We start from the raw sequence: 23,792 nt of genomic DNA on the forward strand, positions 1-23,792 counted from the left end.
TTGATTGGATGGTCTTCATTTCTCCTAATGTCAAATGCAAAGGATCCTGATTCCTCGACATCATACAGCAGGAAGTGTTTTTACATATACATTCCCTTTGCTGTCTTGTGGTTCTGAATCCAATCATTCAGTAATTAAGGAATACACGTGTTGCTTTTTTTTTTTCAAATAGGCTAAAGTTTAGCCCCTCTGTCCCACACACCCCCGAATTAACCTGCAAAATTAAAGTCGTGTCCAATCTTAAGCTTCAGGCCTTCAATTCTGACAGCCAACGAAGGACACGATGGCTCAAACGGACGAAGTACTATTTGACTCTTTGTCTCTATTTCTCTCTCTCCTCTCCAGATCCTGATTGTACTAACGCCGTTTTAGTGCTCCATCTGGCTAAATTACCAGTTGAAGTAGTAAGCAGTTAGTAGCTCCTGCTCCCACCGAAAAGAAAAATTAAAGGCAAAAGCAACGTAGTGTACAGGGATATGGTCTTTTTGTTGAGACGCCAAAGGAAATTTGTGGCATCCACTTCTGACTATATTCCATCGCAGACTGACATACTAGTAATAATCTTGGTTTAATTTGTTGATCTTAAAGATATCCAAACGTAGATTATTAATGACAAAACTCATTCCATAACTCCTAGGCTATTTTGCGAGACGAATTTAACGAGGTATAGTAATCCACGGTTGGCGGATGTTTACTGTAGCATCACTGTAGCAAATCATGGATTAATATACCTCGTTAGATTCGTCTCGCAAAATAGCCCAGGGGTTATGGAATAAGTTTTATCAGTAATCTACGTTTAATACTCCTAAATAGCAAGATTTTGGAGGGCTATTTAATAACCCGAAGGATCCAAACAGGGCCTATGGTTCCCTGTCATTCCGCTTACAAGCCACTGTTAAAATTTAATTTTGAAGCTGATTTGGAGGTTTTTTCAACGTGCTTTATTTTCAACATGAACTCTTAAACCGTTAAGAACACATTATAGAAGTTCTATCCATAAATTATTTTTGTCGCTGATAAGCTAACATATGCCAAACGATGTGATAGATCAAGGGCACAATGAGAAGACAAGATCCGGATATTTGCTCAAGTAAATTAATCAAGTTTGTTTCTAAAGATCCATGCAGTCTGCCGAGGAATTTGAACCCTAGGTCGGTCTTAACCAAGAGATTAACTCTCACATCGAGTGAGCTGCAGCTAAGCTGCCTACGTATAGTAGTAGCTCCCTAATTACATTATTCAGACAATCATTGTGAAGGTACATGCAATCCTTGGGAGTTTGTCCAAGCAGACTGTAACAGAAAGTGCACAATAAGGAGGATAATATATAAGCATGGTATTAACAATCAGTAATACACAGGCCTATGACTCAAAGGCTGTGTAATTACCTCAACATTTTAGTACTAAGATCACTAGCCCAAGCATGGTAGTAGTATTATTACTCATGCTTGCTTGCAGGGTGTGCAGACGCACAGTAAAAAAACTGTGGCTGGTTAAGATCTCAATACAAGCTTAACCATTTGTAAAAACACTTCTTCCAGCTTAATTAGCTCCCAAGTCAACCCAAGTTTTCCCATGGATCTTGGAGCCAATCCAACTTAAAAAACCAGACCGATTTCTATTCTATCCACTTCGATTGATTCCATGCCCTGGCTGAATTTCACATTTTGGCTGGCAATGCATATGCATATGCAGAATCTTTGGCAGGGAGCCTGCAAAAAGTCTTGGTCCCTTCGACTCCTGTACACATGCAAACAACTCATCTCTGCAGAAAAAAAAACACTGCAACATGTTCCTGGGGATGTTTGTGTGAGATGAGATATGTGATCCATATCATGCAGATGCAGGTCATAAACATGTGCAGGGCACAGTGACTGAAGACTGAAGTATTACTGATCTGATTGAATTCTACTGCAGTAGTGAAAGGGATAAGTGAGTAAAGCCTGTCTTTGCTTTCTGAAGAAGCTGATGATTCATCTGGCCACCCAACAGTAATTAGTATTTACTCCTATACTTACCAATGATCTGGCATTACATTAAGTGGCAGTAATGTATTGTTTATCAGTAGGTTACCATCTGAGTGATGAGTGCAACAATTGTTACAGCTTAACCTTGACAAAAGTGCAAAAAGGGTAAGCTCATATGACCACCCCTAAATGGCCTACTAGCAGTACACTACACAGAGCTGCAGCAATGCAAGATCAAAGCAGGACATAACATATATTCACCTAACACTGTCCACATTATGCAATTCCACTGTTTACTTTACTTCCTCTTGCTCTGCATAATCCAAGATCTACAGTTGAGCTTATGGAAGGTTAATTGAATTGATTGTGGCAGCATCACTAGCATGGCATCTCAGAGAGTGAGAGGTAGTAGTAGTAGTAGTAGCATTTTTCCTTTTCTGAATGTTAAGATGGCTTTAATAATTGTTCAGATATCTAGGCTTTGTGTGCATGAAAGGCTGGCAATGGTCTAATGGTCTCCTCTTCTTCTCCTCTCCTCTCATCAGTGGAGGAGCATGGCCTGCCCACATGGTTGCTGGCATTATTGCCTTGCCTTTCTTTCCATGCAATGCAAGATGCAACCAATGGTGGATTGGATCTGAAGGTCCAACCTTTGTCCTGTGGAAAACAGGTCAAATGGTACTATTTCTTGCCATCAATTGAGCAAAGTGCCCCCCTTTAGGGTTCATCACAGATTCCTGACCGTCCAGGAGGCCATCCTCCCCTCTTTTGTGGATAAAGAGTAATAATCACCCACGTAGCCAACACCTTTTTGCGATGATCCAACATCGCGACCGTCTGATCGTAAATCGAAGTCACGATTAAATACACGGACGAATAAAAGGCATATTCGATGGTTTGCCACCCAGCCCACCCTTTACATTGCTACCATCACCACCGCATGACAATGTCATGTATGATCCTTTAAGTCAATAACATGTGGACCATATCATCCTTTAAGAGTGGCAAACCATCGAATCCCCGTGAAACACAACGGTGTCTATAATTTATAAAAATATATAATTTCGATGGGCCCTTTTAAAAAGTAGGAATTTCCTCTTATTTTTTAAACTTTTTTTTCTGAAGACTGATCAAATGTGATAATGTTTTATGTGACATTCCCTGTTGTGTGTTTGATCACAGTCACAAGATGCACTTGGTAGTGCAATGACAAAGAGTGTGTGGTTTCAACTTTAAGATTTTATGTTTAATTTCTAACACGCTCGTAATTTCTTTTTAAAAGATGTTTGGACTGGAGAGATGTCACTTCCTCCAAATCTCTCTCTCTCTCTCTCTCTCAGTCACAGGCACTAGTGTTAAGCTTAAGCAGAGAGACATGTGGTTGGGAGGTCCACTGCTGATGGGTGTCCTTAAGCAAGTGTTGTTTTTCGGCTTTTGGGGGTCTTTGATCGGATCTTCAATTCTTCATTCAGACAGCGCTCAGCTGTGGCGGCAGTGCAGTGCGCCCACAAAAACGACTTTCATTCATGCGTTGCTGCGGCTGCTGCGGACCAGCCTGCCTTGCCTGATCCCCCTTTTAATTTCGTTTTTTGTTTACTTCTCAAGTGGCCACCATCCCGTTCCGTTTGTTGTTTTCTAGTACCAATGTACCACACGCTGCAGGCTGCATCAACGGGCTGAAAAAAAAAGTGCATCTTTTAGCCCTTGGTTTCTGTAAAATATCACCTAATTTTTGGTTTCTTTGTGTATACAATGTAAAAGGAATACACACATCACACATGTACTTTGATAGTACTCCCCTGTCTCATAATCTAAAAGATTTTAGAGGGATGTGACATTTTCTAGTACTATTTCCTTCAACATCACATATATTATGGGACAGAGGGAGTATTATCTTTTCTCACTGTCAACAACTCAGTTTAGCGGCAAGCTCACATGTTAAGTAGGAGTACTTAAGTTGAGAGGGGTCTTGAGGTAATCAGACATGGCAGAGGAAGCAGGGCGTTTCACACCTTGCCAAATCTGAAGGTCTCTTTGCAAATGTACATCTTGTACTCCGTATAAATTGAGAGAGAGAGAGAGAGCGCTCTTGATTCATGTCATCATGTGGGGTTCTCTCTGAGATGGTGAGGCATGACCTGCTGGCTTTCCACTGGAAATTGGTTCTTCCTCCCTCATATGGCAGGCAGAGCATGATCTGCCTTACATGAGCCTCCTGTCTGTGTCATCACCACCTCCTCCACAAGCAGCTGCTGAAAGTGAGAGAGTTCTTGGATCACTCAGAGCTAGCATCCCTACCATTACTCTGCAAGGTACTCTCATCTTGGATCACTTGATTTTCAGTTCATCTTTTGGGTCTCGTGGTTGATTCATTCGATATTGTTTTCACTTTCCTCTTCAGTCTTCTTCCTTCTTTCGTTGGTGCAGTCATTTCAGAGTAAATTCAGATGCGACGCATGTAGCTGTCTAGTAGTGTTATGGTTGGTTCTTTGTTCAGTTGCCATGAGATGATTCAGATAGAAACCCGTCACACTCTGAACATTACAGCTTATAGCTGCGGTTTGTCGCATCAAAACTAGGCATTCCGGTTGGTGTTTTTCGCTTGATTTGTACTACTATTTGGAATTTTAGCAGGTGACACAAGAAAGCACCCAGCTAATCACTCACTTGGCTTTAGCCTCTAAATGGCTCCCACTGCGTGATTAAAAACTGTTAAAACTTCAGATTACTGACAAATGCAACGGCAAATCATCAACCGAATCCAATGCAGCAGCAGTCCTGCTCTGAATTTTATTTTTTCCGCTTCTTGATTTCTTCGTTTTGCTCGGACACTGTGACCGTCACCACTGACGAACAGTAGCTTGTGCTGGCAGCAAAGTGCCCTCGTCCTGCCGAAGCTTTAGTCAACATTTCCTTGGATCTTACGATTGAGACATGCCAGCTACTACTCCCAATTCTTGTTTTTCATTTCTATTATTTCATCTGCATTTCTGGTAATGACGATGCGTTTCTTGCTTCAGATTTTGCTCGGTTCAGACACTGACGAGGTGTAGTAAGGCTAGTTAGTAGCTAAGCTTGCACGAAGCTTAGCTGCGACATGGAGAGGAAGAGGAGGGGATGGCTCGAGCGCATCAAGAGGCTCTTCGTCTCCGAGCCGAAGCAGAAGCCCAAGCCGGACAAGGTTTGCACCGATTCATTCTTGCCACAAATTTTGCCGAAATTTTTGCGAGAATTCGTTTGATTGATTGATGAGTTGAGCTGACGAGGAGGTGGTGTTGTTGATTGATTTATTGATCAGAAGGTGAAGAGCAAGAGGTGGATGTTCGCGGGCAAGCTCAAGACGCAGCACTCGTTCGCGCTGCCGGCGCCGGCGCCGGCGGTGGAGGAGGAGCAGATCAGGCAGGCGGAGGACGAGCAGAGCAAGCACGCGATGGCGGTCGCGCTCGCCACCGCGGCGGCCGCAGAGGCCGCCGTCGCCGCCGCGCACGCCGCCGCCGAGGTGGTCCGCCTCACCGGGAAGACGGCCGCATTGGCTCCGGCGCCGGCGACGACGACGACGCCGACGCCGTACGGCCACGAACACGCCGCCCTTATGATCCAATCCGTCTACCGTGGATACCTCGTAAGTAAAACAAACAACTAAAATTTTTTGCTTCAAACCTTCAAAATTTATAGCCCCCATTTTCAATGGATTTCGTAGCGATTTGATAATTCGTCCAATTTTCAGTGAATTTGATGTCGCTCACCAAAAATGTCTTCGTATCAATACATTTTCTGTTGCTTTAATCCTTTTTTTTTTCTTTTTGTTTTTTTACAGGCGAGGAGGGCGTTGCGAGCGTTGAAGGGGTTGGTGCGGCTGCAGGCGCTGATCCGGGGGCAGGCGGTGCGGCGGCAGACGGCGGCGACGCTGCGCGGCCTCGAGTCGCTCATGAAGATCCAGGCGCGGCAGCGCGCCAGGGCCTCATCCGCCGCCGCCGCCGGCGGCGACCACAACGCCGCTAATTCGCCGGCGCCCGACGGCATGGACGCGCTGCTCCGGCGAGGCCGGGAGCTGTACTACGCCGCCGCCGCCGCCGTCCACGTAAGTAACACTAGTAGTAAAAGAACACTCTCACCAGCTAGCTGCTATAGCTAGGTAGTAGGAACGTGCGAATGATTTGCTGGGCACATGCGCGGCATGTGGTGCGGGGTGGCGGCACGGCAGACGGCGACCCGGCCGCGTCACGTCGGTGTCGTGCGCGGCCATCGCCAGGACACATGCACATGCATATGCCCCGATTCTTTCGTTGCTTCTGTTCTTGCGCCCAATGTAGCACTGTCCAGTGTAGCACTGTAGTAGTAGTACTACTCACAACATTTTGCTTTGCACCATCAGCTGCTGTTTCTGCTGTAATCTGGCTCTTCTTTTCCTATACTTGTCTGTCCATCGATCCATGCCTGCAAGTGCCAATGCTCATAGTAACAGTAAAAAGAAGAGGGAAAAGAGAGAGAGAGAGAGAGAGAGAGAGAGCTTGGCATATTTCGGTGGGCGAGCCAGTGAATGGATTTCATTTTACTGAAGAATCTGAAGGGCGATTGGTGGTTGTTGTTGTTGTGCAGGAACAGCAGCTGAGCAAGGGGTGGGACAGCAGCACACTGTCGAAGGAGGAGATGAGCGCCATGAGCCGGAGCAGGGAGGAGGCCGCCCTCAAGCGCGTCCGCGCGCTCCAGTACGCCTCGCTCCACCAGAGCGTACGTCACCTCACCTCCCCCATGACGTCACGTCCCCCAGCCACTGACAGCGCGGGGCCCCCGCGATCCGGCTGTCTGGGCCCACTCGTCGGTGACTGATCGAGAGCTGTTAATTTTTGGCGCAGGAGAAGGTCGGGGTCAGGAGGCAGCCGATGAGCCGGGAGGAGATGGAGACGCTGAACCAGCGGTGGAGCTGGCTGGAGGAATGGGTCGGGTCGCAGCCGCCGTTCGATAAGGACATCCCCGTCGCGCACCAATCTCCAAGCAGGGACGCCGCCGGCGCCGCCATGAACGACGACGAACGCCCGCCGCCGCCGCCGGTGCTCCGGTCCAGGTCCAGGGCCGACAGGCTCGCCTGCGTCGGCGGCGACGACGACGACGCCGACAGGCAGCTCGGGTACTCGGCGAGGCGGTCATTCACCCGCGCCGGGAGGCGCACGCCGGCGAGGGACGACGACGGCGGCGGCGCGGCGGCGTTCCCGGGGTACATGGCGTCGACGGCGTCGGCCAAGGCCAAGTTCCGGTCCATGAGCACGCCCAAGGAGCGCTCCGGCGCCGGCGCGGCGGACGCCTACTCGGAGCAGTGCTTCCCGTTCGCCGACCGCCTCCTGTCGCCGATCCCCTCCATGTCGCCGATCCCGTCCATCGCCAGCGACATCGTCTTCGCGAGGTCCAGCCGGCCGGCGGCGGCGCAGCGGTCGCCGCGGGTGAAGGGGCCCATGACGCCGACGAGGTCCCGGTCCCGGAGGTCGCCGGGACGCCACAGCTTCGGCTCCGAGGCCGCGCTGCACCAGCTGCAGATGGAGCAGTACACCCCTATCCGGTGAAGAGAATTAGCATCATCAAGCATGTAATTTGCAACGAACGATAAAGCAAAAAAAAAAAAATCCTGCTTTTTTTTTCTGTGACTGTTCATCCTCTTCAACTGGAACTCTGGAAGGCTTCCCAGACTCAGACTGAGCTGTGAGACAACAAAAGATGGATCTGAAACACGGCACAGAAGATCGGACGACACGAAATCGTACTACGGGTTACCACAATTCATTCATACGAGTTTATACTCCACAATTGTAGCTAATGTTCCGGTAACCGTTTCTTGATGAGTAACATTGATCTCAAGGTGATTTATGCACGAACACATTCAAATATGAGCTCACACAATGTAAACAAGGTTCAATACTGGTTTGAGAGTATTCGGTATCAGGCCAAAAAAAGAACAACAGCTGATCCCAGTTTAACTTAAAAATGAGCAACAATTGGAGCAGTAAACTACTACTGGTGGACCTTTCACGGCGGGCGGAAGCATCGAAGTATCGTTTCAAGGGAGCTATAAGCCTGGGATCATGTATCCAGCTACAAGGCCCTGATTCAAAATTGTGGAGGCAAATGAGTATTGACTCAACATTAGCCACAGGATATAAGGTGTAGAAATTGCTTTGTAACGAATGAAAGCATACAAGTATTGCTTTTTTTTTTTCATTGCAAGAAAGGAGTGAAACTCACATAAAAGCACTTTCATTCATCATGACTTGATCATGTGGAATTCTATCATCTCTTCTTCCACAGGATGCGTCTCTCCCACTATGATAAGGCAGTGAAGGGGTGGGCCGAAATCGACATCTAGTAGTTTCTTCATAGGTCCAGCGACGATCTTCTGATCATCACTTCCAAGGCGAGCAACACCTATGCATAGTGAATCTGCGCCATATGCTGGAAACAAGTGATTTTTAAGTGCTAATCTAGAAGTAAAACCTACTGGCCTATGAAAAGTAGAACATGTAAGCAACGTCCAAAAATCTAGCTATAGTTACCCTGCAGGGCATAATGAAATCCCTTTTTAGATTGGTACATTAAACTTAGATAGGCAGACTAACAGCTGTTTTTCAAGAGCATTTTAACTTGGGAAATTAATTCAGAGATTCCATGAGAATACCAGATCCCCCACGCAGTTCCTCCACCTCCAAAAGCTGACTTATTGCGGTGTTTACAGACATGAACCTTGGTGGTTCATACACTTTCTTTCCCCTGAAAGAAATAAAAATAAAATATAATGGCAAAAGATAGATATATCCTAAATGGCAACATAAAAATTCAACAGATGAATCTGCTTGTGCCGCACAGAATATTGATCAATTCTTTGAAGAAAGAACATAGCAATGAAGCATCTCTAGCACATAGCTAATTCTAAGAAGAAATTGTAGTTCTGCACTGCACACTACTGACACTAGACAGGAAATCATGCAATTTACCTGCATAAAGACTCAAGCGTTGGTTCCTTAACACGAATATCTGCATTGGATAATCAAACCACAGTTTTTCTTTAATAAGGAACAGTCAAGCAAGCCCGCTTGCAGTAACAGGGAAAAAGTGAAAGTAGCACAAGATTAATCTTGAAAAGAAAGTACTAAACCATAAAGATTATCAAGCGTCAATAAATTTAGGCTAGACGTATGAAGTGTTGCATGTACAAAATTACACCTGACAAGTTCATTTGACAGTTCAGGATCAGCTGTTGATATCAATAAATTACAGGAAATAGTGGTTACCTGTCAATCCAGGGTCTGTCATATAAATTAAAAGTTTACTTTGGTTATTACATTTTGAATATCAATTGTATTTGCCAATATAAGAACCAAGATCCATAACCATGATTGTAATTTGTAAGGAAGTGTTAACCGTAAAAGAAGTCAGCCACTAGCAGCCATTCAAGTTCAATTGCCTCTCTCCTTAAGAATGCCGAGCTTTGACTACACTGAAATAAATGATCAAGCAAGCATGACAAACCTAGTAAGCAAAGTGTGTGCAGTCCAAGCCGTCGATTGTTCTGAATCTTCTCATAGAAACTGTCCGGCCTCCATGTCTCCGTGAAGAAAGGTATAGAGATGGTCTCCCCGTAGCGGTAAAGTTGCAATCCGCAAACTCCAACTGCATTCATGACGGACGCATTGTGGATCACCTTCACTTCCACCCCCATGTTCTTGGCGCGAACCACCAGATCAGTGTGTGTAGTTGCGCTGCAATTTGTCATTCAAACAGGACATAAACCGAAAAGCTGTCGCACAAGAGCAAAGGTTTACAGTACCCAGAAGGCTCTCAGAGAGCAAACCATTACCCGAAGGGGTCGCCGACGACGAGGAAGGCGACGTCCGCGTCGGCGGCCTCGCGGAGCATCTGGTCGGCGCGCTCCTCCACCATCTCGCGGTCCGCCACCGTGATCTCCTTCCCATACATCTTCTCCTGCGCAAGAAAACAGTGGGGCGATGGCGCGTGAGCGGGAACAGGCATTTGGTCGAACAGGTGGCGGGCATGGAGGGTGAGGGGGAGGGGGAGGGGGGGGGGGGAACGCACGAGGTTGGAGAGCGCGGAGGGGTCGAGGCCGAGGGAAAGGAGGGAGGTGTAGGCCTCCATGTAGACCTTGGCGCAGCGGCGGACGGCGTCGAGCCCCCGCACGGTGATGTCGCGCTCGTCGCCGAGGCCGAGCCCCACGATGTACAGCATCCCGGTGCTTCTCTTTTTTTGCTCTCGGCGCGTTGGCGGCGGAGGATGGGTTTGGGCGGGTGGGAGGAAGTGGGAACCTTTGGGGGGTTTCGGGGTTTCTGTCTCTTCCCTCTCCCGTAGACCGTAGTGGTGAGGGCATGTTTTTTAAGGATTTAACTTTAAAAATTTACTCTGAATTTCGCAAAGCCCAATTTAATTTCTCTAGTTTATTTTATAAGAATATTTCAACATGCTTCACTCTTACCATTTATTTTGGTGGAGCTGAAGCCATTTGGCTGTACTCCAGATTACGAAAAAGTGGAGCTAGACTTGAAGTTGTGCCAAACTGGTCCATCTTCGTGGAACCTCCAGCTTTAGATGTTAATTAAGGCTTAGAAATTAACATGTTAGAATGAAAGGAATAAAAATCTAACGTTGTAATAGTTTTACATTAAAAAGTATAATTTCTATAAGAAAATTATTTTTCAACATTAGGATCGCTAAGATAACTTTTCTTTTAACCTATGCCTACTTGTTAGCTTTATAATATTTAGTTCAGTTTTTTTTTCCCATAAATCCTCCCGTTAGAACCGACCAGAAGTTACCCAAAAATTGAAAAAAAATACAACTCTAAGAACAAAATGATGTACTCCATCCGTCCCATAAAAAAATAAATCTAAATCATAGCTATTTTTATGGGATGGAGGGAGTATTTGCTTGACCCTTTAGAAGTGAATGCCAATTACACCTCTCTCCATCTGCAACTTTTAGCTATATGTCTGGAAAAGAATATATCCGATACATAGCCAAAAAGTTATTACTTCATTTTACTACCTACCTTTGCCCGTAAAAGATTTTACTTTTGACTATGCACCTAATACCTGCCCAATATACACCTAATACTTGCCCAAATGCATGGCTAGAAATGAAATCCTTTTGGGACAGTGGTAGTACCAAATCTAATTACCACCAATGCGGTCTTGGGATTAGAATTGCTAAAATCTCATTACATGATGATATGAATTGTACACTACTAGTTAACTACAATGGACTAAACTACCTCAATGGAATTCCACTAAAGTACACTATACATGAACAAAATACATCACGATGAGGGTGAGCTAATGCCATTAATTTCATTGAACAGCTCTGAACAGCTCCTTCCATTTCTCTGGGTCGCTCCCAGGTCCTTCGCCCTGAAGTGATAATTGACACTTCAGTCAAAAGATAAATAATTTAGTTTGAACGTAACTAGACAGCTTTTGTATATTTAGTTTTCAACGTAACCAAAGGCCATTTTTCAAAAAGAACACACACACACACACGCACGAGGAAATATCAAACACCAGGCATAAATACCTTCACCGAGTTGATCTCGTATATTTGTCCTTCTGTGAATTCAATATCCAAAGCTTGGATACAGGCTTCTGCCACCACCAGTCTGCTTGCTTCTCCCACAAGCTTGTCACCTAATAGGGGTAGTGATGAAGAGTTGCAAGAATAAGATAGCTTAACAGAAATCCATTAATAACAACTAGTATAAGTTACCTTCGCCCATGACAACTGCCCGTCTTTCTCCAGCAGTAGCTTGAAGAAGTGTGTTAAGGTCATAAGAAGTGTAGGGTCCATCGGTTAATCTCCCAGGCCTGCAATGCAGCTAGTATTGGGTCATAAAAATGTATCCGTTGTGAGCCATGAAAAGGATTTATGTGCACAATACCTTATGATGGTGAAAGGTATGCCTGAGTTCTGGACAAAGTCCTCTGCCATCTTCTTGTACTTAAGCACACCAAACAGATTCATGATACTGAAAAATGCATAGCATGAGTGAAGGTTAAAATTGTGACGCAATAGAAGTTGAGGAAGCAGACACTAGACTTAATGAACTAAAATTCAAGATTAAGATGGGTTTTGGAAGCATAAGCATGCAAATCTTATACAGCAAGTACATTGTCTCACAGTAAACCATTGCTAAATTAAACTCATAAGTATATTGAGGATATAAATTCTTCATTAAACTCTAGTAAAATTTCAGGATAGCTCATGGAATGCATGCAACTTTAGACTTTGGAGACTAGTATGACTGACAGGAAGTTCAACTGTAAGATACCAAAGTTTTTCGTTGAAATTCTGCAGTATACCTCCATGGTAGTTCATTGTATTTTGTAACGCCGATGGATGACACCAGAACCAGTCTCTTGATTGTCCGTGGCATGGCGCTCACCAGATTACGGGTGCCATCCCAATCTAGAAAGGGAAAATGGTGTGTGTTCAGAAAAAAAAAAACACAACAAGACATAGGCACATAGCTGATGTTGCTAGCTCATTATGCGTGACAAAGATAGACCAGGTTATATCAGTTATAACTTATAAGAAATATCATTAACATCAATGCACAGGGAATGAATTTAACTGTAGTGTGCATGATCATGATCAACAAAAGGTACATATTAAACTCTGTCAATGGGAATGCCAAGATCTGGAAATATCATAAGCAGCTTATTAGCACTCCGCGACTGCCACAGTTGAATTCTTAGTTTGTCCATAGGGGATTGAAAGACTTTACCCAAGGATCATCCATCCCCCAAGATCAACCATCACTGTTCCATTTACGTACGTAGAACAAACAAATAGATGGTTTCAACAAGAACTGAAGAACTTTACTCAGTACGTACCAACACGTTCAGGAGTGTTATCCCCATCCCAGCGCTTTGAAGGGAATGCTGTAGTTCCAGTAGTGCAGATGACATGCGTAACTCCCTGTGAAAAGAGATCCCTATATTTTGCTTTATTCAATCATGCATAAATAGAAAGCCCATAACGCTCTACCATTTCAGCTTCAAAACAATAAAACACAAGAAAATGAACCTCAAATATTTCTGGATCCAATTCTGCAGCATTTCTCGTGTCAGCCTTGTAAGCCTTCCATGAAGTAACAATTTACATGAGCAAAATTTACACAGAAGGAAATAGAATGTTCAAGCTCTCTGGATGTAAGATCACCTGAAATACGCTCTCATCTTGCTCGCCGAATAGGGTCACTGCCTTTGCAGGATCTCTTAGCAACAACCTTGTCTTGATGTTCCTGCTCAGTAAAGATGCCACCACCAACTGCCCTGCAAGGATCTTGTGGAGATTATGGGTATCCCATATCTACACGGCGATGGTATTCGAACTGGGTACCGGATACTTAATGTAGATAGAATATCTTATCTGTATCTCGGGTTTGTTTCTTAACTTGTGTATCAAGGAAACACCCTGAGACTTAGTCGGTTACGACTGTATTTTACCTCTATCTTCATATTCCGTTAGGAATATAGATTATCTTTTGTAATCCGGACTCCTTCCAGTATATAAGGGGGGTCCGGGCGCCTCTAGGGGCATATGCTGATTTTTCCCGAATCATACAATCAATAATACACTCGGCGGATTCATCCCCGGACAGGAGTAGGGTATTACTTCTTTTATAAGAAGGCCTGAACCTGTATAAATCCTTTGTCTCCAAACCCATACACTTTCCGAGCTTGATAGCCACCCCCTTTTATTATTGCCGAAATCTAGTTTCGACAGATCTGCTCAATCAATATCTAGACAACTGCAGAACATATATTTATCACTTAAAATGCAGAGCAAATGTACGCTTAACTAAAAGAATTACCAGCATGATGAGCTTGACATAATCAGATAATGGCATAGTAAAATGCTACGAAATATTTTGTGAAAAAAAAAATATACTCACACAGTAGTGACACTCCAATGGAGAGAAGGTGACACTGAAGCTATGGAGAGAAGGGCTAGAGATGTGGGTCTCCTTACCTACGCCGCCGGTCCCGCCGACGACGAGAACTAGCTTGGACGAGGCGTCGGCCGCCGCCTCCGCGCCGGCCTCACCCGACCCCTCCGTCCGCTGCTGCTGCTCCTGCTGCCGCACGGCCTGCGGCTCCTCCGCCACCGCCGCGAGCCGCCATCTGCAGCGACCCGCCGCGGCGCGCGCGGAGGATGTGGGCACCACCACCGAGCAGCAGCGCCGCGGGGCCGCTCTACCGCCGTAGGCCAGGCGCGGGGAGAGCGCGAGAGGGTTGAGGCAGGCCATCGCCATCGCCATCGCGGGCTCCCGGTCCTCGGGTGTTCGACGCGGGGGGTGCGCGTTGCGCGGCGAGGTTGGGGGGAGATATTGGTGGCGAGGCGAGGCGAGGCGGGCCGAGCGACGCGACGCGACACGACGCGGCGGCGGACACTTGGCGGCAGCCGGGCCAGGCGGCAGGCGGGGGGTGGGGGGGCGTGTGGTCCGCGAACTGCGGCGCGGCTCAGCCACAGCACGCCGCCCCCGGCGTCGCCGCCGATCCTGCAATGACGCCGCATCCGACGTCCGGTTCTTCTTCCACGTAGTGTTAGCTCTCACCGTAGATTTGAATAAGCACGATCGGGGAACAATTTTCTCGTGCCAAACTACTACTATATGGTATTAACGTAAAATGATATAGTATTAACGTATTATTGATTGAGTTTTAATTATTACAAACTTTAAAAATATATTAATATGATATTTTAAAGCAACTTTCATATAGAAAATTTTCGTACGAAACGTACCATTTAGCGGTTTGAAAAACGTGTCACAAAAATTTTTATCTTCATCCAACTCTTGAAGAAATGAACGGGACCAGAATATACGCTCTAGCTCGCAGCCCACTTACCACCCTCTAAGTGGCATATGGCTCACTAAGTAGAGGACCCGTGTGATCATAATCCGGGATGACACAGGAGACAACCAATTGAGCGACGCAGCCACCCCCGCACCTCTGCCCCTTGCCACCACCGGAGCAACCCGTCAGCAAGCCACGTGGTTGCAAGGAAGATGATGCCGAACTCTTTTCCTCCTCGAGAACGTCGCGTTAATATGGGCTCTGAAGCAACCGGGAAGAAGGAGGTGGCACTGTCCATATCTAGCCCTTTTCACGGATCTGGCGAGGTGAAGGTTAGCGCACGGCATGGTGGAGAAGGGTGGGGGTACTAGGCGGCATGGCAGAGGGTGGCGAGAAGTGGACTCGGAGGTGGCAGCGGGAGCTGCCAAATCCAGCGGCCTCCAGCATAGCTCCCTCTAGCTTCCCCCGACGAGGTAGCTCTCGGTGATGACAAATGACGGTGGTGAGGGAGAAGCACATGGTGATGGCCTCTAGTGACGGTGTGTGTGGAGGAGCAGCTGTTACTAGGTGTGGCAGTGGTTGCTCCTCTTCCCGGAGGTTGCTGCTGGGAGTGGCTACAGCACTACCGACACCACTCGCGTGGCAACAGCGGGAGGTCATGTGTGGCCAATGCAGGTGACAACAGGGAGGCTGACGAATGCTGGAGGTTGACTCTAACGATGATAGGAAGACCAGCAACACGGGAGGTTGACACGGGCAACGGCGAGGATGCATGCATGACTAGCGGCGAGAGGCTAGTGATGGCATGTGTGTCATGTTAGCATGTGGAGGCATGCGGAGGATGGTCGACGGGAGGTGTCGGTGGCGCTTATGATGGGTGACTGGTGGTGGTGCAATGGAGCGGTAGCAGTAGATCGACAGGGGACAGGAGGTGGGTGAAAGCCTAGCCCAGTCTTGTCGGGTCAGCAACGACACGGTTTAGGCGTCGTATTCACTCTTGGGGGAGTTGTCGAGATGTCCATCTTCTTTCCTAGTGAAAACCTTATCTTAGATCTCCTTGAAACTATCGACGGGGGGATACCCGCCGACCGTATTCTAAGGGTATTGAGGTATGTTGATACGACATCAAGCTCACAGGAAACAAAGATTATACTGGTTTAGGCCCCCTCGTAAGGTAATAGCCTTAATCCATTTTATATGGGATTATGAAAAAAAACCATAGAGTACAATAGAGAACAATAGAATCCTGAGATTACTGACGAGATCCCTATCGAGAACAACTAGATGAGATCTATCGGCGAGTTGGCTTCAAGTCCTCTGGATTGCTCCTACTATGGTGGGTGTATTGCACTAAGATGTGATGATCTGTACCCTCGGGGGGCCTACATTTATACCACAGATCACCTTAATATCCAAGTAGAACTCGGAGACAACAGACCTCACACAGTATGAAAAAATCCTTATGTTCTCCGAATAGGACTCTGACCCCTTCAATTTGTAGAGATTATTTCCTGAGAAGCCCACCGACTTCCTTAACCCAAAAGTAACCTTTTCGTATACTTGAAGGTATACCGTATCCGTATATCTCTCGACTCCAAGTATAGAAGGTATGCCTTATTCATAACCCTGACAGAGACCACGAGGGACAATAGTGTCGCTCTTCTCTATGGAGACGTCATCTAGGAGGCCCCCTTTTGCCAAAACTGGTCCTAGACAGTCTATGCGAAGCCGCTGGATGGCAGCCGATCGGTGGGTCTATCCGAGGGAGAGGGATCTTTCTTCTCTCTTGCCCTCTCCTTCTATATCCTTTTCGTCCGGACAACATCTAGAAGGCTAGGGGCTCGTCTATTAGGGTTTGATTTTGAACGGTTTGGCTGTAGCTCCTTTTTTGTCTAGCAACGGCTGGTCTGGTGCTAACTCTTTTCTTGATTTTATGTAGATGTTGTCGATGTGTGGTGGTGGTTGTCAGGGTTACGGGTAAGGTATACTCTCTACCCTTCGATATACGTCACATATCGATATGGTATGCTTGCGCGTATACGGACGTTTTCGGCATAAGTTAAGGAATTCCATTATGGAGTCCACAGATGTAAGGAGTCCTACTCGGATAGAACTGGGTCGTCATTGTATCGTGTCGGGTCCGATGTCTCCGAGTCCTACTTGGAGACCAGTTGACCTGCGGTATAAAAGGGACCCTCCGGGAGGACCTAAGGCATCGAATCTTACCACCAACACATCCACCACAGCCTACGAAGCCGGAGCTTACAGGAGCCAAGTCGCCGGGAGATCTAGTCAAATCAACTCGACTACGATCTCGTCGGTATCATCGAGTTCCACTATTCTCTTTGTAATCTGTGGTTTTCACCATATAATCCCATATCAACTGGATTAGGGCTATTACCTATCAAGGGGCCTGAACCAGTATAATCTTTGTTTTCTGCCTGCTCGATGTCGTATTACGTAGATCCTCGTACCAGCGTACCCCAATACCCTCTATATCCGGTCTACGGGTATCCCCCGTCGACAGTGGTGCGCCAGGTAGGGGGACTTAGTGCTCAAGGTTCTACTACTATGACATCCAGCTTCGTCGACAATAGCGTCAATACCAACCTCAACCAAAGAGTTCCTACTTCAACAATACTGGTGTGGACTCAAGTCGGCGAAATCGTCTTTCCGGTTTACACCACAGTGCCGATCTCAGCTAGTCCGCCAATGACCGGAAACGAGAACGCAGTGGCTACAACCCGGGGCGACTCCATGTCGAAGGATCCTCCTGCCGAAGCGGAGATCGGAACATCGACAACATCCGAGTTCGAGATCCTAGTGCGGCTAAGCCTTGTCTTTTCGACAGGAATCATGAGCCGACGAGGATTACTTCCGAGGTGACAAGGTCCTGGTGTCCTATCCACAAAACCAGAAAACACACCTTGCAAGCCTGCTGGGTTTTCCTCAACGTCCATGCTGAAATTCGTGCCTGCAAAGAGCATGGAATTCAGCGTACCTCTCCAACTCGTGATGTCTATTGTCCTATTCACAAGACAAAGAATCACAACCTCTCGAGCTGCAAGGTCTTTCTCAGCGCCATGAAGACGCCACCTCCTAAGGTCCAGCAGTCACGCGTTCCCTTCAGGGATGAGGACAAGGAACAAGGAGCGACGCCGATTTCAGATCGATTTGTTGGAGTAATCGACATCGATCCCCACGAACCATCAGTCTTGCACCTGCTCGAAGACTATGGTTCATCGACAACGAGTATGCCGCGTGAGGTATTGGCTATCGACGATGTCGGCACGTCAGCATGCACCAATGCGGAAGCGGAGAATCAAGTGATTACACCGGCCCAGCACATTAGAGCCGTCAACGCAATACTGAGGGAAACTCCCTACGACCCCGTTCTGAACGACGATCTCGCACGATGGACAAAGCGGTTATGGGAATCAGTGACCAACCTCAGCAACGCGTTCGAAGAGGCCGCCACTGCAGCGCACCCGAAACAGCCACCAACTGGCGATGCTAATGGTGAAAACCCTGAACAGCGGGAATCGCCTCATCGAGCCACCCCTCCACCTCGCGGCACCGGTGATCTCCGCGATCACCTGAATGGCCGCCGAGAGGCGCGACGCACACGAGTCGACGAGAACCGTTCCTGACATCGCGTCTCTTCACGGCGTCACGATAACGAAGAACGAGGAGGCCGTTCGAGCGAAGACCGAGACTGAGATAACCGCCACAACCGCCGCGATCACGACGATCGCGAGCGGCGGGTGCTGGGCGATTCTGGTCGAGGACGTTGCCATAATGACGACGATGATGGAGATCAGCGCCGAGACAACAACGAGAGACGACGACAGAGTTCTCGAGAACCTGGCCGACGTCCTCGTAATCGCACGCCGGAACCAAGCGATCCATCGTCATTGTCGTCATCTTCCTCATCCTCATCATCAGATAGACATCCGCGAAGGACGTACGATCGCCGACAACCCACCGCCCCCAGCGCTGGGTGTAGAGCTTTCGGTCGTTCACTTCAAGATGTCCGATGGCCTGAAAGGTTCCAACCAGGAGCAATAGAGAAATACGATGGGAGCACCGACCTAGAAGAATTCCTTCAGGTCTACTCCACGGTACTCTACGCTGCCGGAGCGGACGACAACGCATTGGCGAATTACTTGCCAACTGCATTGAAAGGCTCTGCACGTTCATGGCTGATGCATCTCCCCCTTACTCGATTTCTTTGTGGGCAGACCTGTGGCAGCAGTTCGTTGCCAACTTCCAAGGAACGTACAAGCGCCACGCGATCGAAGACGACCTACATGCGTTGACACAGAACCCGGGTGAATCCTTGAGGGATTATGTTTGGCGCTTTAACGAGTGCAGAAATACAATCCCTGAAATCACCGACGCTTCTGTAATTCGCGCTTTCAAGTCCGGTGTCAGAGATCGCTATACTACTTAGGAGTTGGCAACGAGGCGCGTCATGACTACTCGGAGATTATTCGAAATTGTCGATCGATGCGCTCATGCGGACGACGCACTGAGACGCAAGAACGACAAACCGAAGACCGGAGGAGAGAAGAAACCAGCAAAGGACGCACCCGAGTCAAGCAAGAAGAAAAATCGCAAGAGTGGGAAAAGGAAAGCTCAAGCGGAAGTTCTCGCAGCAGAATACGCGGACCCTCCCAAGCGCCCAGACCCACAAGGCAGCGACGCGAAGAAAATATGGTGCCCTATACACAAGTCAGATAGACACTCTCTAGAAGATTGCCTCGTCTTCAATAAGTCGCTCGTAAAACATATGGTATTTGAAAAAGGCAAGCGAATACGTGTGGTCGAGAAGGACGCTGAGGCGGTTACTCAGGAATCAGACTCAGCATATCCAGACTCCGATCTCCATGTCTCGCACATCTTCGGAGGTTCCACGACATACTCCTCAGAGCGAGAATACAAGAAGGTGAAACGTGAAGTTTGTTCGATGTGGCAGGGGGCTGCGCCCAAGATGAAGTGATCCGAACAGAAGATAGTATTCTCAGAAGAGGAACACCCCAATACTGCCATCATCCTAGGGCAATATCTGATCGTGGTCGAACCCACTATTCGGAATATCAAGGTCACGCGAGTTCTGATCGACGACGGCAGCTCAATCAACCTTTTCTTCGCCAGCGCTTTGGACGCGATGGGGATCCCACGAAGAGAGTTGACACCCACCAATCAACCCTTCCATGGAATCACTCCTCAGTCATCGTCTAAACCATTGGGCAAAATTACGTTGCCTGTGACTTTCGGCCAAGCAAATAACTTCCGAACGGAACAGATCACCTTTGATGTCGCTGAATTCGATACAGCATAAAATGCCATCATTGGGAGAACTGCACTCGCGAAGTTCATGGCCGCATCTCACTACGCGTATCAAGTGCTCAAGATACCGGGACCGAAGGGAACATTCACTATTTAAGGGAATGCTAAGCTGGCAGTGCAATGCGACAAGCGGAGCCTTGACATGCTCGAGCACACACCCAGCCCACTCGCCACAGCTGAGCCACCCAAGAAAGTGAGCAAAACAAACAAGACGCCGAAATGGACGGCGCAATCAAGATCGTTCCACTCTCCAGTGCCAACCCCAACAAGACCGTCAAGATCGGGGCATCACTAGGCGAGAAATAGGAACTCGCGCTCATCACCTTCCTCCGCGACAATGCTGACGTGTTCGCTTGGCAGCCGTCCGACATGCCCGGGGTACCCAGGGAGGTGATTGAGCACAAACTCATGGTGCGACCCGATGCCAAGCCAGTAAAACAAAAACTGCAGAGATTTGCACCAGATCGAAAACAAGCCATACGAGAAGAACTCGACAAACTTCTCAAAGCCGGTTTCATCAGAGAGGTACTCTATCTAGAGTGGCTAACCAACCTAGTCATGGTGCGGAAGGCCAACGGGAAATGGAGAATGTGTGTCGATTTCACCGACCTCAACAAGGCGTGTCCCAAGGATCACTTCCCTCTTCCTCGAATAGACCAACTGGTGGACTCAACAGCCGGTTGTGAGTTGTTGAGCTTTCTCGACGCTTACTCCGGTTACTACCAAATCAGCATGGCGAAAGAGGACGAGGAGAAGACAACATTCATCACGCCGTTCGGGGTATTCTGCTACGTTAAGATGCCGTTCGGACTAATAACCGCAGGAAACACTTTCCAGCGCACGGTCCAAGGTGCACTTAGCGACCAGCTCGGAAATAATGTCGAAGCCTACATCGATAACATTGTTGTCAAGACCAAGACAAGTGACTCATTGATTGACGATCTGCGGGAAACGTTCGACAACCTCCAACGATATCGCCTCATGCTCAATCCAGAGAAGTGCACGTTCGGAGTACCATCGGGCAAGCTACTCGGCTTCCTCGTCTCTGGCAGAGGAATAGAAGCAAATCCCGAGAAGATCAAGGCAATCGAGAACATGAAGTCGCCTACAAGACTCAAGGAAGTACAGAAGCTAATCGGATGCATGGCGGCACTAAGCAGGTTCGTCGCTAGGATGGGAGAGCGAGGACAACCTTTCTTCGCTCTGCTAAAAAAGCAAGACAAATTCGTATGGACACAGGAAGTCGAAGAGGCATTCATTGCACTCAAGCGCTACCTATCAAATCCACCTGTACTTGTTGCCCCCAACCTAATAAAGAATTATTTCTCTATATTTCCGCCACGCCATATTCCGTTAGCACTGTCATTGTTGTCGAGAGAGAGAAGGTGCAACGACCAGTCTATTACATCTCGGAGGCCATGCTCCCCACCGAGCTACGACATCAAAGTAAACGAGTACATAAGTATTCCGATGAGGATCAGGAGGAGCAACGATACGACGATGTGAATCTACTCGAGGAACATCGCGAACGAGTTGCCGTTCGAGCAGCCAGCTACCAACAGGCCCTTCGCTGTTACCACAAGAAGCGCATCCGAGCATGCACGCTTTCGATCGGTGACTACGTCCTCCGACGGGTTCAAAGCCAAGCAGGGCGCAACAAGCTCTCACCCAAATGGGAAGGACCGTACACGATCACACAAGTTCTGCGGCCAGGCGCATTCAAAATCGCAGACGGCAATGGTCGCGAGTTGGCAAATTCCTGGAACATTGATCAATTACGTAAATTCTATGTATAAGTCAATAGTATCCATACTTGTAAGACATCTTACAGCCTCAATAAAGCCTATTTTTCAGGTACAGACTACGATCAAAGTGTTCCTTCCCAATGATCCCTTACCCAAATGACACATAGTGTTGAAACCTATCCTCATGTCCCTTTACGTCGTCTTGACAAGGCCTCCGAGGAACCTAAGGGAACTTCGGCTGGGGACGCCCAGAGCCGATAAGGCCTTGTCGGATCCTGTAGAGACGAAAGACCATGTAAGATCTAGTCGTGTAAGAGTTCTCGCCGTGCGTATTAACCAAGCCGTGTAATCAGAAATAAATTTTCCAACTTCATGGCTGGGGGCTAGGATCAGTGCTTGTTCAACCGAGGCAGGTCAAAGGTCCAAGAGCCTTATCTTCCGAGAAGAATTCTCCGATGACAAGGCTGGGGGCTAGGGAGAGTGTATAACTCAAACGACTGATCGAAGTCGCGAACTGGGAAGACACTCATACACGCTACATCCAGAGTAAGAAAGCTTAGTTAGATAGATTTCTTTTCTATTTCACAAGTACTTCTTACAATTCCATAAAAATCCAAAATTATATTACACTTTTCCCCTAAGACATTTGTCACAGGACACGAAGACTACCAGGAAGGCCAACGCCAGTCCATAGATTGGAAGACCTTTTCCGCCAGTGGCGCCATCGACTTCGCCAGGCCATCTATCTCCGTAGGAGTTCTCCAAAAACGAGAAAACCCTTCGTGGAGGAACTCGAGGTGCAGCTACGGACGATGATCTCGTATACAAGCCAATACATGCCCCCCGGCATATCGGCTCGACCGACGACACTCCTGCTTCAGGGCCTCGTCGATACGCTGGCTGATGCCCTCGAGCTGGGCGCAGGCCCCATTCAGCCACGAGATGTATCCAGCCGCCGATTCCTCGGGATCCCCACGGGGTACTCGGAGCTCTTTACAGACTCTTAACATGGAGGTACAACAACTCTTCAGATACGAGTTGAACCACACCTCGCGACCACAGAGCGTCTCCACGGCCTGATCCTTCCTCATTTCCAACATAGTCCTCTCGAGTTCCGCGACCTCAAACTTCGTCCTCCAATACTGGATGCGACGATCCTGGTCAGCAAGCGCACTCTCGAGGTCTGCTCAGTACGGAAACGACTAAGTTAGACTGCTCTTCTCTCCCGAGAATACAGCAAATCAAGTCGATCCAGACGGAAGAATAAAGGAGATGAAAACAAAGATAACCAACCTAAGGGAGTCGTTGCCATGCTCATTCCCACAGGCGAATTTTGAGCTACATCGCCCTCCGGCATGTGTGGCTCAGACGCAAGTAACGGAACGACCACTGGCAGCTCAGGCTGCCCGCGCTGCTGGACATCCTCGACATCAACATCTCTACAAACGACAACAAAGTACTCAAGATCAAAATGCTAAAGAAAGCTAAGGCGCTGACTGCACACACACAGGTGGTTGGAACCAACGAAAGTTTTACAAAGCATGACTAAAGAGTACAAGAGAGTCAAAATCCTACTCTTCAACAAGTGGGAGAATAGACTCCCCCAGATCGCCGACTTCTTCCATCACATCCTTGCACGCGTCGCTAGCCGCCCCCTGATCCAAGATCTTCCGCAGATCGAGTTTTGGGTGCGCCAGTCTCACACATGCAAGGACGTGGCACGCCCCGGTATAGATCCCGTTGGACGTCTCCTCTCCGATCCTGGCCGCATGCTTGGAGGGGATCTCCTCCATTGCCGCCGCCAGCTCCGCAAGAGAAGACGTCAGCGAGAACTCATCGGGATTCGCCGGGATGGTAAACTTGATACCGCACTCCCC

At 47.9% G+C, this 23,792-nt stretch overlaps 3 protein-coding genes across 4 annotated transcripts; 1 reads left to right on the forward strand and 2 right to left on the reverse strand.

Annotated features, from left to right (window-relative positions):
* Positions 1-4,058: 4,058 nt before the first annotated feature.
* On the forward strand, positions 4,059-8,061 carry LOC4332865 (protein IQ-DOMAIN 3). Of its 2 annotated transcripts, none has more exons than XM_015772696.3 (6): positions 4,059-4,279; positions 4,988-5,148; positions 5,266-5,589; positions 5,785-6,048; positions 6,567-6,698; positions 6,824-8,061. In XM_015772696.3, exons 2-6 carry the CDS (start codon positions 5,065-5,067, stop codon positions 7,523-7,525), a joined length of 1,506 nt encoding a protein of 501 aa, XP_015628182.1. In that variant the 5' UTR covers positions 4,059-4,279; positions 4,988-5,064; the 3' UTR covers positions 7,526-8,061. The 2 variants fall into 2 exon arrangements, with proteins under 2 accessions (XP_015628182.1, XP_015628183.1); XM_015772697.3 differs by having other exon boundaries at positions 5,269-5,589.
* LOC4332866 (probable diphthine methyl ester synthase) lies at positions 7,823-10,257 on the reverse strand. Its single transcript, XM_015772698.3, has 7 exons — positions 10,047-10,257; positions 9,811-9,935; positions 9,483-9,712; positions 8,948-8,987; positions 8,632-8,723; positions 8,202-8,408; positions 7,823-8,061 (listed from the first exon to the last, which is right to left on the reverse strand). Exons 1-6 carry the CDS (start codon positions 10,194-10,196, stop codon positions 8,221-8,223), a joined length of 825 nt encoding a protein of 274 aa, XP_015628184.1. The 5' UTR covers positions 10,197-10,257; the 3' UTR covers positions 7,823-8,061; positions 8,202-8,220.
* An 866-nt stretch (positions 10,258-11,123) lies between these two features.
* On the reverse strand, positions 11,124-14,558 carry LOC4332867 (uncharacterized protein At5g02240). Its single transcript, XM_015773306.3, has 9 exons — positions 13,992-14,558; positions 13,179-13,291; positions 13,044-13,097; positions 12,851-12,935; positions 12,317-12,422; positions 11,896-11,982; positions 11,724-11,821; positions 11,535-11,644; positions 11,124-11,371 (listed from the first exon to the last, which is right to left on the reverse strand). The coding sequence occupies exons 1-9, from the start codon at positions 14,278-14,280 to the stop codon at positions 11,312-11,314; spliced, it is 1,002 nt and encodes a 333-aa protein (XP_015628792.1). The 5' UTR covers positions 14,281-14,558; the 3' UTR covers positions 11,124-11,311.
* Between the last annotated feature and the right edge of the window lie 9,234 nt (positions 14,559-23,792).

The sequence above is a fragment of the Oryza sativa genome, chromosome 3 (assembly GCF_034140825.1).
Source record: "Oryza sativa Japonica Group chromosome 3, ASM3414082v1".
In the NCBI taxonomy this organism is placed as follows: domain Eukaryota; kingdom Viridiplantae; phylum Streptophyta; class Magnoliopsida; order Poales; family Poaceae; genus Oryza; species Oryza sativa.

Excerpts from the sequence above, each read along its gene's own strand:
- LOC4332865 (XM_015772696.3), top strand. The coding sequence starts at position 5,065 with ATGGAGAGGAAGAGGAGGGGATGGCTCGAGCGCATCAAGAGGCTCTTC. Across the intron at positions 5,149-5,265 it reads AGAAGCCCAAGCCGGACAAG|AAGGTGAAGAGCAAGAGGTG; the intron begins GTTTGCACCGAT and ends TTTATTGATCAG. Across the intron at positions 5,590-5,784 it reads CCGTCTACCGTGGATACCTC|GCGAGGAGGGCGTTGCGAGC; the intron begins GTAAGTAAAACA and ends GTTTTTTTACAG.
- LOC4332866 (XM_015772698.3), bottom strand. The coding sequence starts at position 10,196 with ATGCTGTACATCGTGGGGCTCGGCCTCGGCGACGAGCGCGACATCACC. Across the intron at positions 8,724-8,947 it reads ACGCTTGAGTCTTTATGCAG|GGGAAAGAAAGTGTATGAAC; the intron begins GTAAATTGCATG and ends TATTTCTTTCAG. Across the intron at positions 8,409-8,631 it reads GGAACTGCGTGGGGGATCTG|CATATGGCGCAGATTCACTA; the intron begins GTATTCTCATGG and ends ACTTGTTTCCAG.
- LOC4332867 (XM_015773306.3), bottom strand. The coding sequence starts at position 14,280 with ATGGCGATGGCGATGGCCTGCCTCAACCCTCTCGCGCTCTCCCCGCGC. Across the intron at positions 13,292-13,991 it reads CGGCGGGACCGGCGGCGTAG|GGCAGTTGGTGGTGGCATCT; the intron begins GTAAGGAGACCC and ends AGATCCTTGCAG. Across the intron at positions 12,936-13,043 it reads TGGATCCAGAAATATTTGAG|GGAGTTACGCATGTCATCTG; the intron begins GTTCATTTTCTT and ends CTCTTTTCACAG.